Raw genomic sequence first — 18,037 nt, 5'->3', positions numbered from 1 at the left:
TATTATTCCTCCCCACTTGTTGATCTGATAAATCCATATAATCGTTCCAAGTCTTTGGCGGTACGTCTAAGAACGGATTCCAACCCTCCATACCTTGCCAGGCGCCCTTGGCTGCCGCGGCCGCGTCGTGCTCCGTTTTTGGATGGTTCCGTCCCGTTTCCTTGTAATTGCTGCTCGTTTGCCGTCCTTTAAATCCACAAAGCGGTTTGTTTGGTTTTTGTATGACCAGTGGGGGGATGGGTTGGGATGAGAGGTATCACACGCGTACCCCACGTTCCCCTAAACTTCCCGGCCAGGTGAGTTGGAATCTCTCCTTAACCACCTTCTTTTAACTTGATCTTTTTTGTGATGTCTTTACAGTGCATGTCCGCGTGAGCAACGAGCCAACGCACAGTCTTCCAGTACAATCTCCATGGTCCGCGCTTGGGGAGAACTTACGAGTTTGACATGAAGATGGAGGCGGCTGGAAAAAGTCAAGAACTTCTAGATTCTGAAGTCCCTCCTCAGGTCCCACAGCAAAGAGTGGATACTCAGGTAGAGGAAGAACTACAGACGCCTCCTCTGAAGGACGGAGCGCAGGACACCCCAGACTCTTCCGGGCTCTCCTCCATGCCTTGCCTGCTGAAGGAACTGCGGAGGGACTCTTCGGAGTCCCAACTAGCGTCTACCGAAAGCGACAAACCGACGGCCGGTCGCGTTTACGAAAGCGACTCCTCAAACCACTGCATGCTTTCCCCTTCTTCCAGCGGCCACTTAGCCGACTCGGACACACTGTCTTCCGCCGAAGAGAACGAGACGCGTCGCCCGCAAGCAATAACCGAAGCCTGCGACGGGGCCGCGCAAGGCGTCGCGGGCGGCCGCAAGTCCAGGAGGTCGCGGTCGGAGAGCGAGACGTCCACCATGGCGGCCAAGAAGAACCGCCAGTCCAGCGACAAGCAAAACGGCAGGGTGGCCAAGGTCAAAGGTCACCGGAGCCAAAAGCACAAGGAACGGATCCGGCTGTTGAGGCAGAAGAGAGAGGCCGCCGCGCGGAAGAAGTACAACCTACTGCAGGACAGCAGCACTAGCGACAGCGACCTCACCTGCAACTCCAGCACGAGCTCGTCCGACGAAGACGAAGAGGTCTCAGGGAGCAGTAAGACAATCACAGCCGAGATACCAGGTAAAGAAAAGTGTTCCTTGGAGATGCCTTTTCTGATGTCCGTCCGCAGTGAGTAAGCGCTCGGTGATCGCTGAGTGCATGTAGTTAGTCTGTAGCGTTCAGTTGGGGTTACGTATTAAAAGGGATTCTTGTCCAAGCAGCGGTGGTAAGACCTCTTCACGTTGTACACATAACGCTTCCCTCATTGAGTGTCTGGGAAGAATATGGTCATTAATGGGCTTTTTTTTTTTTATATTATGGATCTCCTGAGTGAGGACGCTGCCTTGTTTATTCCAAATTACATGGATGAGAATCAGTGGTGACCGATACAAAACTCGAAAGCCGCACGGCTCGCCTCTCCCTGATGTGCCTCCGCATGGCGCTGACTGAGGTCTCCGTCACTGTGTTAAGGTGGCAGTATTTAATATATATATATTAATTTATTAATAAATCTACTTACCTGTCTGATCGCTGCCAGCTTGTCCCGGTCCCCTCCGCCTATACAGACGCGAGCCGTGTCCTTAAAGCGCAATTAAATACTCCTGTCCCAAAAAAATAGTTTACTGCCCCCTTTACAGACAGTTATCCAGAATTATTCATCACCGATCACTGAGGATATCAGTCAAGCCGTGTATGGCGTGCTTCAGTACACCGCATGTAGAAATTATACACCGTGTGTTTGGAGACGCTGGGCACGGTGTATCTTCCGTCTTTTGTGATAAATGTGTCGCTGTTTCTTTAAGGCTGGGGGTGCAGCCGCGACCTGCGGGTTGGCTGCCCCTTTAAGGCGTATGAATGCCTATATATCAGACGCGTTTGCATTGTTTTAAGTTCATAGACCGTTTAGGGCCCGACTGACCGCAGCTTACGCTGTTAATGACCGAGAGCCCCGTAATGAAGACGGATCCGTAGCGGAAGAGTCCGGCGCCCTTTGTTTTAATGACTGCTTGGACTCGGTGACGGGGTGAGGCAGTAGTGATCGCTGGTTATCTGCATACACTTGGCTAATGCTTTCCTTTACTGGTAGTCCATCTTTTACTGACCCGGATATAACCCAAGCGCGTAAATATTTTAATTATTTATCGCCAAATGGACCCGAGTGCTTGTTTTACGTGCAAATTAATCTATGGGGTCTCAGAAGTGTCTGCATTTGGTTTAAACCAAACGTTGTGGTGGTCTCGTCCCCCCCAAGGTGGCTTTTTGGATATGACATGGCGTGGTTAGGTATTGAATGTAGTACGTTCCTCTTCATCGTCGTCATCATCATCATCATTACTGTGGATAATAGTCTATATTTAGCATCGTGGTGGGGGGGGTGCAATCTCCAGGGCGTATTTGTCCGATATCGTAGCTGCGTATTGGTCATGTTTGGCTAAGCGGTACCTGTCATACCGATTGGCTTTCATTACAACGATATGTTTGGGCTTTTCACCGGCTGTGGAATAAAAGCAATAGCGCCTGGGTGTTAATTCTCAGAATAGCCATTAATCAAAATGCATTACATTTAAATAAATCATTTTAAAATGCCTATTTATTATATTTTATTTATTTATTTTTCTTATTTATTATTATTCCATTATGGTATTATTATTATTCAGCCATTTTACCTTTTTCCCATAAAATCCCCTGCTCTTCACCCTAACGCGAAGCTAAGCAGAGACAGGACACGGGGGTCCCGCGGTGTGTTTTTAGGAACATTCCTGTAAATTAAATAAATGGATACGATCAGCAAGCTGCGCTCCGAGATATTTTAGGAAGGCAGGCTCTGTTTTCTCGTTGCTGTCTGGGTGTCATGGTCTCCTTATTAACTCCCAGGAAGGGCTGGAACCGCCGAACGAGAAGAAAACGTTTCTCTAGAAGGAGAGTAAATGCCCCCTCGTCTGGGGCAGGAACATCTCGGCGGACGATCAGACCCCCGTCTCCAGCCCCGGCCTTTAGAAGGCTCCGCGTGGTGTGTGGACACTTGGCCGTTTGTCTTTGTATGTTTTTTTTTTTTCTCTGTTTTTTTTTTTTAAATAAAGTTTGTTGTAAGGCAACCCGGTCAGCAGGAAGATACGAGGTTATTACGCCGGTCTGAGCGGAGATGGCAGCGAACGAGACCGAGGCGGATTCCAAGCTTTATGCTCCCCGTTCGTTGTTTTACTTTGTGTTTCCAAATTGTTTAGAGCGACAAGTAATTTACATGCTAATCTTTGTTTTACATTTTTAAAACCATATATAAATATATATATATTACACTGTTCAAAAGTTTGGGGTCACTTAAAAATTCCCTTGTTTGGGGGAAAAGCAGATTTTGTCAATTAAAATAACATGAAACGGATCAGAAATCCAGCGCAGACGGGGTTAATGTTGGAAATTATTATTGTAGCTGGAAACGGCTGATTTTTAATGGAATCTCTTCATAGGCGTACGGAGGCCCTTTATCACTCCCATCACTCCCGTGTTCCAATGGCCCTTTATCACTCCCATCACTCCCGGGTTCCAATGGCCCTTTATCACTCCCATCACTCCTGTGTTCCAATGGCCCTTTATCCCTCCCATCACTCCTGGGTTCCAATGGCCCTTTATCACTCCCATCACTCCCGGGTTCCAATGGCCCTTTATCACTCCCATCACTCCCGGGTTCCAATGGCCCTTTATCACTCCCATCACTCCTGGGTTCCAATAGCCCTTTATCACTCCCATCACTCCTGGGTTCCAGTGGCCCTTTATCCCTCCCATCACGCCTGGGTTCCAATGGCCCTTTATCACTCCCATCACTCCTGGGTTCCAATGGCACGTTGTGTTCGCTGATCCAAGTTTAAATTTAAAAGACTAGTTGATCGTTGGAAAACCCTTTTGTGATTATGTTACAGCAAGAAATTTCTTCTTCTCATGAAAACAGTGACCCCAAACTTTTGAATGTGTATAAAAATATTTTCTTGCCTTGCTCATTAATATAGCTGCGTTTAGAATCCCCCATCGAGTCAGAAGTTTATTGTGAAGTTCTCTATATTTTACCTTGCTTTTTTTAATATTAATATTAGAAGCAATCCCTAATGAACTCCACATTCAGCCCCGGGGCGGCGTGCGATGGCTCCTGCGCATCCTGCTTTAAAAGAGACGGTTATCTAATCCTTAAAATAAAAAAACATTTAAAACAAACAAACAAAAAAAAAAAAGCAGTGAGAGGAGGTCTGAGGCTTTCCCGTGTTAAACAAATTCAAAAGACGCTCAGTAATAGTTAAAAAGACCGACTGGTATTATTCAGGGTAACAGAATTTGTCTCGGTGACGAAGCTATTATTATTATTATTTATTATCTTTTATTTATATGGAATGGGGTGAATTAATGAATATTTACCCTGTTTAGGTACGATGTCTGTATTTAGTTTAGTTTTAGTTACATCGTAATGGACGAGATCCCGCTGTTACTGCAGCTGCCTCCAGCGGTATCCACGTTATTACTCGCGCGGATCCATCACAGAGTCCTCGGCGCACCGAAAAAAGTTACATTTTTACTCTTTTCAACTAAAGTTAAAGGATTTTTTTTTTCTTTCTTTTTAACTTTTAATAGAGAATAAAACTTTCTTCAGCGAACAAATTTACTTCTTCTACATTTTTAGACCGCGCCGGCCTGAGAAGGCTACGGCTCGCTGGTTCTCTTTTACGTACGGCCGCCATCGTTGTCCATTTATACATGTCTTTTTTTCTTCTTTTGTTATTGGTGAATTTTATTCATTTTCTTTGGCGTGGCCCATCATAGGATGTCTTATCAGTTCTATATGCCTCCCCGTGTCCCTAAACGTTTTATTAACCCTTTACTTCTGCCCACATGCAAATCTGACGTAAAATGAGCAGATTCCCTTCTTCTCTGACTTGTCGTGTTTGTAGTCCGTACCGAATGCGTTTCTATACACGATACGCGTGCTGCGCTCCGGGATGGCAGGCTGTTTGCTCGGGAATAATATGAAAATGGGTCCCCTAACTGCTTTCCCAAACAGGAAGTGGGGTATGGGACGGGAAGTGGAGTATGGGGCGGAGCAGACCCTCATGTAAGACCCCCGCACTCTTGTTTATTTGGTAAAGGGTGGGCTGCCAGGACGCTTGGTCAGCGGAAACTCGAGTCTGTTCTATGGGCCGCCGAAGGTCATTTTTTTTTTGTATTATTATTGTTAGTGAAGAGGAGCAGTCGTAACCCCCGGCCCCTGAACATGTGTTTAAAATCACAGGATATACTGTCACAGAATGAAAACCCATGTTTGTTTTGCCCGTTGTTAGAGGTCTTTGGGTAACTGTCCCTTTCTCCCCGTCGTTAATGCGCCCTGTACCCAGACTCCATCCCCAATCCAAGTGTCGCCTCTGGGGGTGGTTTGATTTTTAGGTGGAGGGCAATTCTTCTGGTTCATTAGCAATACGGCGATTAAAGAGACACCCCAGTGACCTGTGCAGCGGTACCAATTCTTGAGTGTTTAAGTAACATTCAGGGTTTGTTTTTTTTAGTTGAAAGAATAACCCGTAGGAGAAGCTGCAGCCCCAGAGCTGCAGTGCACTCCCACCCCCCCTTCGTTGTGCCGTTTCCTCTCCGGTTTTGGCTGCTCGGAGCTGCCAGTCTCTGCCATTAAAAGCAACAGAAGCATTGTTGTTCTGGCAGTGAGTCCAACTATCACGTACATTACAGTCCATACGATGGACGGAGTGTCTGTATTGGGGACCGTAGGCATTGTGACGCCGCTCTTTCCACCACGTAACGCACCGAGCTCGGGCTATATTTTGGTTTATTGCGTCTCAATGTAGTTATTACTCAAGCAAATGGTTATAAACTGTTGTGGGTGAGCTGGTGCAACGATGACTTTAGCTATAACCCTTTAAGTTCCAGCTAGCCGTGCGGTTGCTTTACCCAGCGCCACATTCGAGGGTTAATAACACTGCGATGTTAATACATTTTGTTTCCGGAGGTCCGCTCACACTGTGCGATATTATTATTCATGCGCTGTATTTTTTAAGCGACGGAATGAACGTTTGTAGCAGGAATGTGTGTATCGAGGGAGGTGGGTCTGCTGTAAAATGTCCCGGTTTGGCGGTGTTTAGAAGGCAGGGCATCCCCTGTCCTTCCTAAGGCATGCTGACACTGGTTAAACACAGCTTGAATTATTGTTATCTGCTTGCTGTCTCAATGATTTCTTACCCAATGGCCTCAATGTCTTTAAAGCTGGCTTCAGTCGTGCCGGGGGACCTTCAGGAGCTCGTGGCGATATTTCCGGATTGCTCGAACGGGGCACCGTTTGGGATAGAAACTGCATAGGCAATGTCCTAGAAGAGGCCATGAACTGCTTTGCAGAGATGCAGAGGCAGACGGAGGAGAAGTTCCGCCTGTGGATAGAGAAGCTCACCCGGCTAGACACGGACGAGGAGAGCAAGCAGCAGCTGGAGCCCCCCCGAGACCCCAAACTGCAGCTCGTCGGCCAGAGGCTTTCTCCGAGCAGCCCGTCCCTGCCCGACAGCCCCGTGATACCCCAGCAGTCCTTCGGCTCCTACGTGAGCTACCAAAATGTTGACACGTTAGATTTCCCGACGTCGCTAACCAACAACAATTACCCGGCTACCTACCCCGAGAACGGCAACCTAGCAGAGCAGGATTTAAATCAGCCTTAACCACGTCCGCCCCGGCTCACCGGATCTTCTCTTCTTTCTCCTCAAATTGCACAGAAAGTGTACTTTTGTGTCTTTTTATTCATTCACAATGTTTGTTGTTTTGTTTTTTTTTGTTATTTTTCTTTTTTAAGAAGCTCACCGCAGCTTTGGCCGAGCCCTGCCCGATGTATGCCGTAATATCCCCGCACCTGCTCTGTGTGCATGCCGTGCGACCAGACCGCGGACGAGGCTTCCTATTTGCAGGACGCGTCGACAGTTTGATGCGTTTTATCACATGTAGACATAAACTCATCAGTGGGTGATCTGCCTGTCCCTCCCCACCCTAAAAAACTCACTATTGTGGGGGTCTTCGACCTATTACGGTGTTTCTGACCCTGTAACGGGTCTGCGGGCACCAGAAACCCTCCACACTCTATTTAAACGGCATAAGAGATAACCAGATCTATAGTATTGCTTCATTCACCCAGTAAGTATTTATGACCCTGTAGTTATTGTAAGCCGGTGTCTGCTCTCTGCACACTGGGCCAGGAAGGGGTTAAATGTCTTCACGCAGCTGTTGTCAGACGGCAGCTCTCGCCGCCGGCTGGGTGTCTTCAGAGTTGTAGTCTAGGAGCGTTTGCCCATGCCTGCAGTAGACGATACGGCTTAAAACCCAACGACTTGGGACCTGATTGCAGGTGACTTTTTTTTTTTCTCCCACCGCTAAATTGTGATAAAATATGTCGAAATTGGGATTTTGTATACATTTATTTGGGAAGGGAAGGAGAGAGTACAGATGTCAGGGTTATCCCGTGGAACCTTATTCTTTGGTAGACCATCCAAAAAAAAAAAGACTTCTGGTGTCCACTCTCGGGCTTTATCGCCTTCGGTTGCCAGTCGACAGGCCCCTAGCGAGCCGAACTTAGGGCAGGTGGACCCCGGCGTTAACCATGTATTGCCGGTAGGTAAATAAGGTCTACGGAATGTTCATTTACTGAGGGCTCCATTCATAGAATCTCCAAATCATAAAGTTCCAACCCGATAAACCCCGTCGCCAGCTGGCCGAAGAGCCAAGAGCAGACCTCATCATCATCATCATCATCCCTTTTCTGATTTTTCACCCCGATGCTCTCACGTTCACATTTAATGTCTCCACTTCTATTAGAAGTCTTCGAATGTCCGTGTTTTCAGCTAAAAAAAAAAAAACAAACAAACTGTTTTATAGACGACACCAAATTGTACATTTTTGATTCTGTTCTGATGAGCCGATTGTGGAGGAACCGCATGGCCCTACGCCACGTATCTTATTTAGTTTAACAGCGTTAATATCTTATATTATTTACCTAACTTAGCTGTATAGATGTAGATAATAACTAGTCTAGAAACTGAATACTTATGGAATATATATTTTTTTCCCTCATCATTTTAACTTAAACCGTGCCCTTTAAACACCTCTAAGTAATTAATACTTATTTTACTCGTTCAGATTAGTCGATCCCCGCTTTCTGGCCGTAGGTGCAACAGCTGAAGTAGACTGTGGTTATAACGCTCCTCCCAACAGTCCTGACTTTTGTGGGACAGTCATGACAGTCAGTTCAGCCCGAATAATTTTGTCCTATCTGTAGCCAGGCCGGAGATGCGCAAAGTCAGGTATGGAGGCTATAGGTGGCCGCACACGTATACATTAATGCTGCCTTATATACAGCAAGCGTGGCATAAAGCGTTACTGCCCCTTTAATGAGAGAAAGTCTCCCCAATCCCACAAGCGCTGCAGAAAATGTACGTTTAAACACGTATGCCACTCGACATTAGTCAGAGAAATTAGAGATTATGCACAAAAAAAGTTTGAAAAGTTTATCGCCATGGTAACCGAATGAATGTTCCTGCTGAACATTTGGTTGACAAATACTGGATGGGAAGCGGCTGCAGGTCGCGCGGCGCGGTCGCCAATTTATCCTAATTGTTAATTTTAGCCGGCAGACCAAGTTGCTTTGCGAGGGCTTCTGTAACGCCTCTCGGCTTCCCCGCTCTGTAGACGCGGCTTTATCCTCCCCGTCTCTGCGGCTCCTAGGCAAGCGACCTGTAACGCCATCTATAAGGGGGTCCTTTTCACAAAGAATGTGAGATCTCATGGAATTTATGTAGCGCTACGAGGAGCTGATGACATAGGGAACCTCGGCCACCGTAACCGCAGACGGTTTGCCAGACACCCTATTCCACCCCCCGTAACTTTGGTTACGGTGGCTCGAGAACACCTGAAAAATGACATCATATCCACGCATGTGTTAAACATTTATACACCAGAGGGCCAGAAACCCCTCGCTTTTATATCATTATTATTTTAATATTATGGAACAGACACCAAAAGGTCAATATATCTATATAACCTTTACAGTTACATCCCGTTAGTATCCCCCCCAAAAAAAAAAACCTCAGACTTCTAGTTCACTCAACCAAAGTAAGTCTCCTCTCGCCGTACGTGGCCACGGATTACGTTAGACGCCACATACTTTTTTTTTTTTTTTTTACTCTTCCGCCCGCCATGTTTAATACTCATACCTTCAATGCCAAGGAAACGGAGGAGTCCAATATGTTCTGCCGCGTTAAAAGCTTTACTAAAGTATTCCACGTACAACCAGCCATGGACGGAGATGCTTGGCTCCCAACTGTCCTGATTTTGCCACGTAGTCCCGACGAGCTCTAACTCTGTCCCGTCCCGTCCCCCCGAGAGGTATAGCTCAGCAGGGTTCAGCAAATGGGCATTAGTGACAGGTATTCGAGGACTATATTCTGTCCTCAGAATGGCGGCTCCAATGACCAGCGGGACGCTTGGCAAGGGTTTCTTTTGGAGATCCTTATATTCTGATATTGTTTACACTTCCTTATGGTTAGAGAATAATTTGTGGGATATCCGGAATAATTATGGATTCCCAGTAGGTTTCCAGTTTGAGGAAAGCCAGTTGGTTCAGCCTTTGGAGGACTAGAAAGGACTACAGATCAGGGAACTATTTGTTGTGGCCGGTTTTTCAGCTTCTTGCCCTAGCGCTAAACTTACCCCGGGGTAAAGCCGCCTGTTACTGCCATATGAGGGGGCGAAAGCTGTAAACGTGGTAGTCCCGCCACTAAAATGCTCCAAAAAATGTAAAAATAAAGGCCCAGACTGTTATATTTCACTACAAACAAAATATATCCCGTTCCTACCCTGGAATTTGGGGTCGGACGGCAGCAGAAAGGGCCACCTCTGCCGGGAGGCCGTTGATTGAAGGGGGTAGAACTTGGTGCAAAATCTCATGGTGCAAAATAGCCAAGAAGAGCATCAGCTGACCTCTCGCGCAATGCAAGTATTATTTGCGGATATATACAATAAATGCTTTAACTCTGCTACCTACATATATATATATATTATAGTAATAGACGTGCACTAAAATACAGAGGTTTATGGCTGATACTCCAGACCCCCCCCCCCCATGTTCTGTACGAGGGGCATGGAGTAAAAATGCATTAATACTTTTACACGAAATGAGCAGTATTTCCTGTTATTCCTTTCATTTCCGAATGTATGTGTGTCCCCCCCCCAGATAAACTTGAACTACAGAGAGTTTATTGTTACTTCGAAAATGTATTCTTTGCAACATCGTTGTATGATTTTGAAATGTAACTACGTAACTTAGTATGAATAAATAAAAAAAATGGTGTTTATTATGGCTTATTTGTGGCTTTGTTCAGGGGTGGGGGTGGCGGGGGTATCGGCGTAAAATAATTATTGGGAAAATTGTTTTTGCAAGAAGACAACTTTCCCAAGTTGTGGTTCCCAAGACTCGGGGGCCCCTAAAAAGTAACACAGACATGGCCATATTGGTCCCAGTGGATGGAGTCTTCAGTACGATGCCTTGACCATTAAGTGTGGACCTCTGCGGCCTCCGTAGTTGACTTATAACCTTCAATGAAACTTTAGGATCGAGTCGCTTCCTTCATGCGTTTGATATATTTTATCGGGCCAACGTAGAAGAAGATGCTTTAGGACCTCTAAGGTTCTTCAGTTGGAACGTAGACCCTGAAGAAGGACCTTACATGTTGTATGACGAGCTGCTCGTTCCTTTACATGTTTAGTAGGACTAAGTTGGAAGCCACAGCCGCTTGGAGGATCCTCAGATGTATCTTTTGACTGCGTTTTATGTCTCCAAACGAAGGCGATACCAACGTTCTTCCTTTTGTCTGTCAACGGCCATCGTACTACTGAGGAGGAACTCCTACTAATATTACATGCAGGAATAAGTCATCGTACGTGGCAAGGTTGAGAACAAAAACCCCTCCTTATTTTTAGAAATAGGGCTGATATCCAAATGAAGAGTTCCTGTCTGGATTCAGAATGGATTAAGAGTCTGCTGGGACCTCGGTGATGTCAGTCGCCAGAATACGGCTACATCTGAACCATGTTCTTCCGAATTCATGGAAACTCTACCACATGGTAGACAAAACCGCTGAAATCTTCAGGCCGTCACTTAAAACGAACCTAAAATAGAATACTGAGGGCAGCTGGGCCTCTATATGTCACATAAGAAAATACCCCCCGGAAAACGTCAACTCTCCCCGGCTCTTCTCCGAACTTGAAGGATGACCAGAGGAGGCGTAGAACAGAAGACCAGGGCGGTTCTAGACAACACAAGGAAAGATGGTTTTCTCTTCAACTTCATGGACAGCTGCGTCACATGACAATTCTGGAACTTATAGAAGTTCAGGCACCATGCGTGATTTCCAGAAACTAGTAGAAGTACCTTGGAGGTATTTTCGAGACCATAGAACAGATAGTTGGTGAACACAGAGATACAGAAGGAGTCTTGTTGCCATTGATAATTCTGGAACAGGCCAAGTTCATCATCATGGTTTAATATACCGAGTTTAGTATTTACTAAGGCGGAGGAGACGTTCCCGTAAGGACCAAGTACACAATTGAAGTCACTATTCTTTGTCATTAAAGTAGACCGTCCCCTTCCTGAACGCAGTCACCGTCTTTGAGCCATGTGAGTGCATCTCCAGAAGAAACGAGGTGAGTAGTTATGGAATTAACGCAAAGTGGAGCCTTTCCCAGTTAAATTAGTAAACTCATTACACGTCATGGAGAAACTATTTCTTCCGTTCCTGATGGTGGAATTAACGAGCCTTTCGTTGGTGACAGATCCACTCTCAGTCTCTATCGAACCCAAAGAAGTCTCGGCTCAGCAGAGCTGAGTGCGCGCGTTCAGTTTGTGGCCACTCACTCAGCTTGTGAGTTGGTGAATAGACGAGTCTGTGGTTCTCCAGCCCTAAGCACAGAGTATCGGGATTTAAACCGGCTGATGCCTGGGTTATGGCGGGGGGAAATAAGGCTGCGCTTCGTTAAGGAGATGCTCCTTGGGTTTTTTTCACTGAACTCGGTTGAAACTTTGTAGGGCAAAGAGCGTCTTCAACAACCTACGTTATTTATTATAGAAAAGGTGATGATACATAAAAATTGGCGATATTGCAGCAAATACCGATTTGTTTATTTTAGTAGTCCTGTCTTTAATATAATGAAACCCCATTGGCTGGATTTGGGGCAAATTTTAAAGGGCTTCTGGAATGACGCATACATATGACCAGGGCATTGGGTGGGCATCGACGTACCCCTTAAACCCCCGAAAAGTGGCGAACCTGCATAAGTTTAATGTGAAGAATGATCAGGGAAGGCAGCCACACGGGGGTCCTCAGGGCTCCGTCGCCCCCGCGCGGCCCCGCGCCACGGACTATGTTTGCCAGCGTGTATATATGGAAGCTGTCGCCGCACGCTGCCGATGTACCCGTGTCTGCTCACCCTGTACGTGTGTTTAAGATTAAATACTAAGCTGTGCTCATTGGAAGTGTGGAAGATACCAGAGTGGAGCTACAAGTTAATGCTTAGATCCTCCCGATGAAGATTTGACCCCAAACTTTTTACTCTGGGTAGGTGATTCCAAAAATCTCTATTTTTATCACTCTGCATGTATATACATCTCCAACGACATTTTATTTATCCATTTATTTTTTGCATGCCTATACATGTCGGAGTGGTACAATTTTGACTCGAACGTTCAGTGCCGTGCCCTCGCCCCGCCGGGGGCTTGAAGGGTTAAATAGTCAATTTTTTATATATATTTTTTAAAATGGGGTCGTTCAATTGAATTCACCAAACTTTATTGCAGTAACGGCGACACGCGCTGCCCTTGCAACCCGTTAACGTTGTTACAAAAGCCTCGGTGGGCAGGCGATGATTTAGTGCGGGTGGCATTTAATCCGCCAGTCAACATTGTACTTCCCCCCTGTATCTTCTGCACTAAGCTTGTGTTTTTAACCAGTGTCGCCTTTTATGACCTCATAACATGTCACCGACCGCTATCCCGCAGCACAATTCAGAGGTCTCTGGTGTCACGCCTGTAAATCCAGACATCATGGCCGCCGGTTCTCTAGTCCTGGGTCCGCCATGTAGTGGCATCGTAGGGGGTCTAACTCCCATAATTCGCGGCCCTTGGCTTGGTAGGAAAAGCCAGTTGGGGGTCTAATATAATGGAGAGCAGCTGGAGGACTTGGGGTCTGTCCACCAGCACAGAAGGTCACCCCGGAGCCGCCTGTTGTCCCAAGATGGGTATTCAGAAGACCCTCGATCCCCATTAAAGTCAGCTGGGGCTTCTCTGGTTAAGCTCAGCCTAACTTCAGGCAGCTTTCCAGATTTGCGGGGGGGGGGAGGGGTGGATAGTGGAGCAGCCTCCCAGCAGAAGCGGTAGAGGGTAATACAGTGAGGGGAGTAAACATGCATGGGATAGACATACGGCTCCTGAATCTAAGACGAGACCAACGACTGATTAAGGTTGTGTCGCTGACAAAATCGAAGTATTTAAAGAATAAGTCTGCTTTCAGAGACTCCTGCGTTGTGCCGGCGGCGGGGTGTCGGATCGTCACTCTTTCTGTGTTTGGGACATTTAACCTAATTTTGAAATATTTTATTTCTCATTATTTTAAAGTTTATTTGAATGTAAAGAAAGCAATAATCTGGAAAGTCGATTCTTATGGCTACTTTAGAACCAAAACAGTGTGTTCTCCCCTATAATATAAAACGTAATAATATAATATTTAGCCCCGATGTGGATCATCGTGTGATGCGTAATCCTTTCCCCAATTAATGAAATATTCCCAGGGATAATTAAGACAAAATGTTTAATTAAACTCGATAAGAAGTCAAGCCAGTGAATCTCAGCAGATTTATTCTTTCCTCTGGAGGTTAAATCACAGAAAACAAAAAAAATAATAATAAAAAAAGATAATTTTAATAAGAAAAGCTGCTTCTAACGCTGCGTTTAATTACAAAAGCATAAGTGGAGCCCTTTTTTTTATGATGTCACATGCAGCAGTAATATTACAGTCACAGTGTACACAGCTGTTCAAAAGTTTGGGGTCACCGAACTGTTTTCATGGAAAACAAGGAAATTTGTGGCACAGGAGTGATGGGAGTGATAAAGGGCCATTGGAACCCAGGAGTGATGGGAGTGATAAAGGGCCATTGGAACACAGGAGTGATGGGAGTGATAAAGGGCCATTGGAACACCGGAGTGATGGGAGTGATAAAGGGCCATTGGAACCCAGGAGTGATGGGAGTGATAAAGGGCCATTGAAACACAGGAGTGATGGGAGTGATGAAGGGCCATTGGAACACAGGAGTGATGGGAGTGATAAAGGGCCGTTGGAACACAGGAGTGATGGGAGTGATAAAGGGCCATTGGAACACAGGAGTGATGGGAGTGATTAAGGGCCTCTGTACGCCTATGAAGACAATAGTCATTTACAACATTAACCCCGTCTAAGATGGATTTCTGATCCTTTTCATGTTATTTTAATGGACAAAATCAGCTTTTTCTTTAAAAATCAGGACGTTTCTAAGTGACCCCAAACTTTCGAACAGTAAGTAAAATGGGTTAGAAGGCTGTCCAGCACCTAAAGTGTTAATTAAAAAAATACTCCCAAGAAACAGAGAAACTGAATGTATATATTTATATATGAAATCTGTGATTTTCAGCGAGATGCCCGACGCGTCTTCTGCTCCCTGCTGTATTCCCACGTTGTGGTTTTTTTCTCCCCGTATTCCAACTAAACATGGAGAGGCGGAAAGTCCGTCCGTTTCTCCTGCTGTAAAGACTCAAACCTTAATCAGTCGTTGGTCTCGTCTTAGATTCAGGAGCCGTATATCTATCCCATGCATGTTTAATACCCTCACTGTATTAACCTTTACCCCTTCTGCTGGGAGGCTGTTCCACTTCTCTACCAACCTCTCAGTAAAATATGAACTTCTAATATTATTCGCCTTATTTTCAGTGTAGCACCTACTTTCTCCATCAAGTAAAACCTTAAAAGAAAATAACATATAAAGAAAACCTGCATGTGAAATCAGAATTTGTTTCTGGACCGACCCAGAAGTCACACGTATGAACCACGTATGTTATTATTTTATGAATTCCTTGTTTTTATCATTTCTCGTCTCTTTTCGCTTGCAGACGGCCCTCCGGTAGTAGCCCACTACGATATCTCCGACACGAATTCAGACTCGGAAGTGGTTAACGTCGATAACATGCTCGCGGCGGCCGCGGTGCAGGAGCCCAGCTCCCAGACGAAGCCGGAGAATCTGGCGTCCTGGCGCACGCGGGGGCTTCTGGAAGAGCTCAACGCAGAACCAGGTACTCCAGGGGGCCGTTAACACATTATTGTCTGGATGACTCTTCAAGCAGCAGTGATACAATTCTTATGTATTCAGAGCAAACTTATGACGGTGGAGTAGTCTCCATAGCAAACAATGGGAACACAGACTCTGCAGGCAGATCGGCCCCATCCGGCCCCCGTCTACTGTGCCCGTTTCTCCTGTTATAAAGACCCAAACCTTAATCACTTGTTGGTCTCGTCTTAGATTCAAGAGCCATATGTCTATCCCGCGCATGCTTCTCTGGACTCATTCCTTGAAGCGGTCTCGTGTGTTAAGGATCAGGGTTAAGAGCTTGTCGCCCGATTATAAGATGACCCCCCCAATTTGCATCTTAAAGAAAAAAGGAAAGGACTGAATATAAGATTACCCTGTTGAAAAAATAAACGCCACTCCTAATGCTTTTATTGCTCTCATTCACTCACTCTCATTCACTCACTCACTCACTCATTCTCTATCTCAGACTCTATCTCAAATCTGCGGTATATTGGATCAGCACCGGTCCAGTCAGTAGGGCTTATTATCAGACACTTTAATGCATTTAAAGCAACATATTAGCCAATAGAACGTTCTTTTAAATAATACCTTAAGATTCTGACTGATGGAACCTTTATTCTTTTATTTTGACCTTTTTTGGTGGATCTTCCCCATTCCCCTCCCCCAGAGCCTCAGTCCTTCGCCGTGTGTTCCATATGTGTGTAACAAAACTTTTTCCTCCTCTTCTCTGCAGCCGAGTTGGACCCGGGGTTGCCTTCTTGTGATAAAATACCTGCCAGCACTGCACAAAATAACGAGGGAGCCCACGATGCATCGTCGGGCAGCGAGGTGGAGATCGTGGGCATCCAAGAACACGCGCGGTACGTGGGTCTAGAACCCTTCGACACAGCGGTGTATTCATGTGTGCGGCCTGGCCGGCCCTGCATAATGTATAGTTGAATAAGCGAGCCGAGTGCTCCTATAACGATCACCGGGCAGTATAAATACGACACAGGGCGTTGAGATGCGCCCATTTCTGAAGCTTGTGCCTCGGCGTCTAAATGGCGCGCGCGGGAAAGTGACGTCCATCTCGTTCTCTCCGGCAGGTTTGTTCACCCCCGCGGCGGCGTCATACAGAGCGTGTCCTCCTGGAAACACGCGGCCGGCCCTCAGTACCACAGCTCGCACCAGCCTCCGTCGTGGACGGCAGTGACGCCGCAGCAGACCTGGACGTCCCCCCCAGAGGTTGTCGACCTGACGCTGGACGAGGATACGAGGCGCAAATACTTACTGTAACGTCGGCCCCCCTGTGCTTTCTGTCCCTCCTTCCCGCGGCACAAAATATTCCTCATGCGGTTTTGTTCTCTTCCAGGAGCCAATAACTCATTTTCTGGGCGACTTCTCTATGAAGTCCGGCTAAACCGGCCTAGCGGACGCCCCGGCACCAGAACGCCAGTTCCATAGAAGCCATGAGTAGAAGCACTTTCCTCGTTCCCACGGTGACCCTTCTAAAAACACAATATATATATAATAATACTGTAAACGTAACATAACGATACTTCCCCGGCACGCAGGACTCGGAGGTCCCTGCATCACCCCACCTGCCCCGTCTCCCGTCCCGATGTTCCGAACTGTGTGGAGACATCACGGCCGCCCCGCTGAACGCGAGTCTTTAAAGTAGGTCGCTGATAGTTTATGGCGTTCTGATCCGGGTGCCCGGCCGCGGCTTAATAATTCATGTTAGGCGACCCGGAGGAAAGTTCACTCCCGGGGTACAGAGGTCTCACGTTTTACTTAGTCTGACCTTGTGCTGGGGACAGTCGGCAGCTATACCAAGCTTTAATACACGAGCGCGGGTAATAACCCACTGCGGCGCAGATAGCTGGATAGCCGGGCCAGGGTTCCTCACCGGGTTCTTGGGGATTTGGGGAAGAACGCTGGAGACTTGGCACTTATGGATCCCAGGAGATCTAAGCCTGACTTTGGAAGACCCCAGGGCCTCGGGGAAGGATGGAGACCCCCAACCCCCCCCCCCCCGTCACACAATCTTCGATTAAATGTGAACCTTTCCATTCTGTGGTCCGGCTCGTAAACGTGGCCGGGGCGCCATATTCTACGGCTCATTGATTAAGGGCCCGGGAGGGGGGGGGGGCTTTTTATAAGAAGACGTTTTAATGGGTGGATGGGGTCAGAGGCTTCATTCCTCGGGTGTATGTGGGGACCTCCGTCCTCACCTTTACCTTCTCGCCCGCCATTACGCCATACAGGCTGCCTCTCGTATCTAGCCGGCGACCGCGCGCCATTCGGCGGCCATCGGCCTTAAAGCGCCACCTCGTCATCCCCAGCCCTGACTCCGTATAACCCACAATATTAAGGTCCGGCAGACCAGACGCCATCAGATAAATATAAATATAATAAACCCCAGAATATCTCCCGGATATTGCACTGAAAGCTGCCCGGCTCGGGAACTCCTTCCTGTACGACCCCAACAAAGAATATCGCGCCCCGAAATAAAACCCACGCAAATAACTCAAATAACGTTATTTATATATTTAGCGGAGCCAGGCGCCT

General features: G+C 46.8%; 1 protein-coding gene across 2 annotated transcripts; it reads left to right on the top strand.

Moving 5' to 3' along the window:
• The first annotated feature begins 411 nt into the window (after positions 1 to 411).
• Positions 412 to 17,470, top strand: ARK2N (arkadia (RNF111) N-terminal like PKA signaling regulator 2N). Of its 2 annotated transcripts, XM_053448258.1 has the most exons (4): positions 412 to 1,162; positions 15,291 to 15,470; positions 16,221 to 16,347; positions 16,573 to 17,470. In XM_053448258.1, exons 1-4 carry the CDS (start codon positions 448 to 450, stop codon positions 16,760 to 16,762), a joined length of 1,212 nt encoding a protein of 403 aa, XP_053304233.1. In that variant the 5' UTR covers positions 412 to 447; the 3' UTR covers positions 16,763 to 17,470. The 2 variants fall into 2 exon arrangements, with proteins under 2 accessions (XP_053304233.1, XP_053304234.1); XM_053448259.1 differs by lacking the exons at positions 15,291 to 15,470; positions 16,221 to 16,347; positions 16,573 to 17,470 and adding an exon at positions 6,332 to 6,821.
• Positions 17,471 to 18,037: the final 567 nt, after the last annotated feature.

The sequence above is a fragment of the Spea bombifrons genome, chromosome 1 (assembly GCF_027358695.1).
Source record: "Spea bombifrons isolate aSpeBom1 chromosome 1, aSpeBom1.2.pri, whole genome shotgun sequence".
NCBI classification, from domain to species: Eukaryota; Metazoa; Chordata; class Amphibia; order Anura; family Pelobatidae; genus Spea; species Spea bombifrons.
Note: the sequence above shows the minus strand (reverse complement) of the source record. Positions and strands in the feature narration are given on the sequence as shown.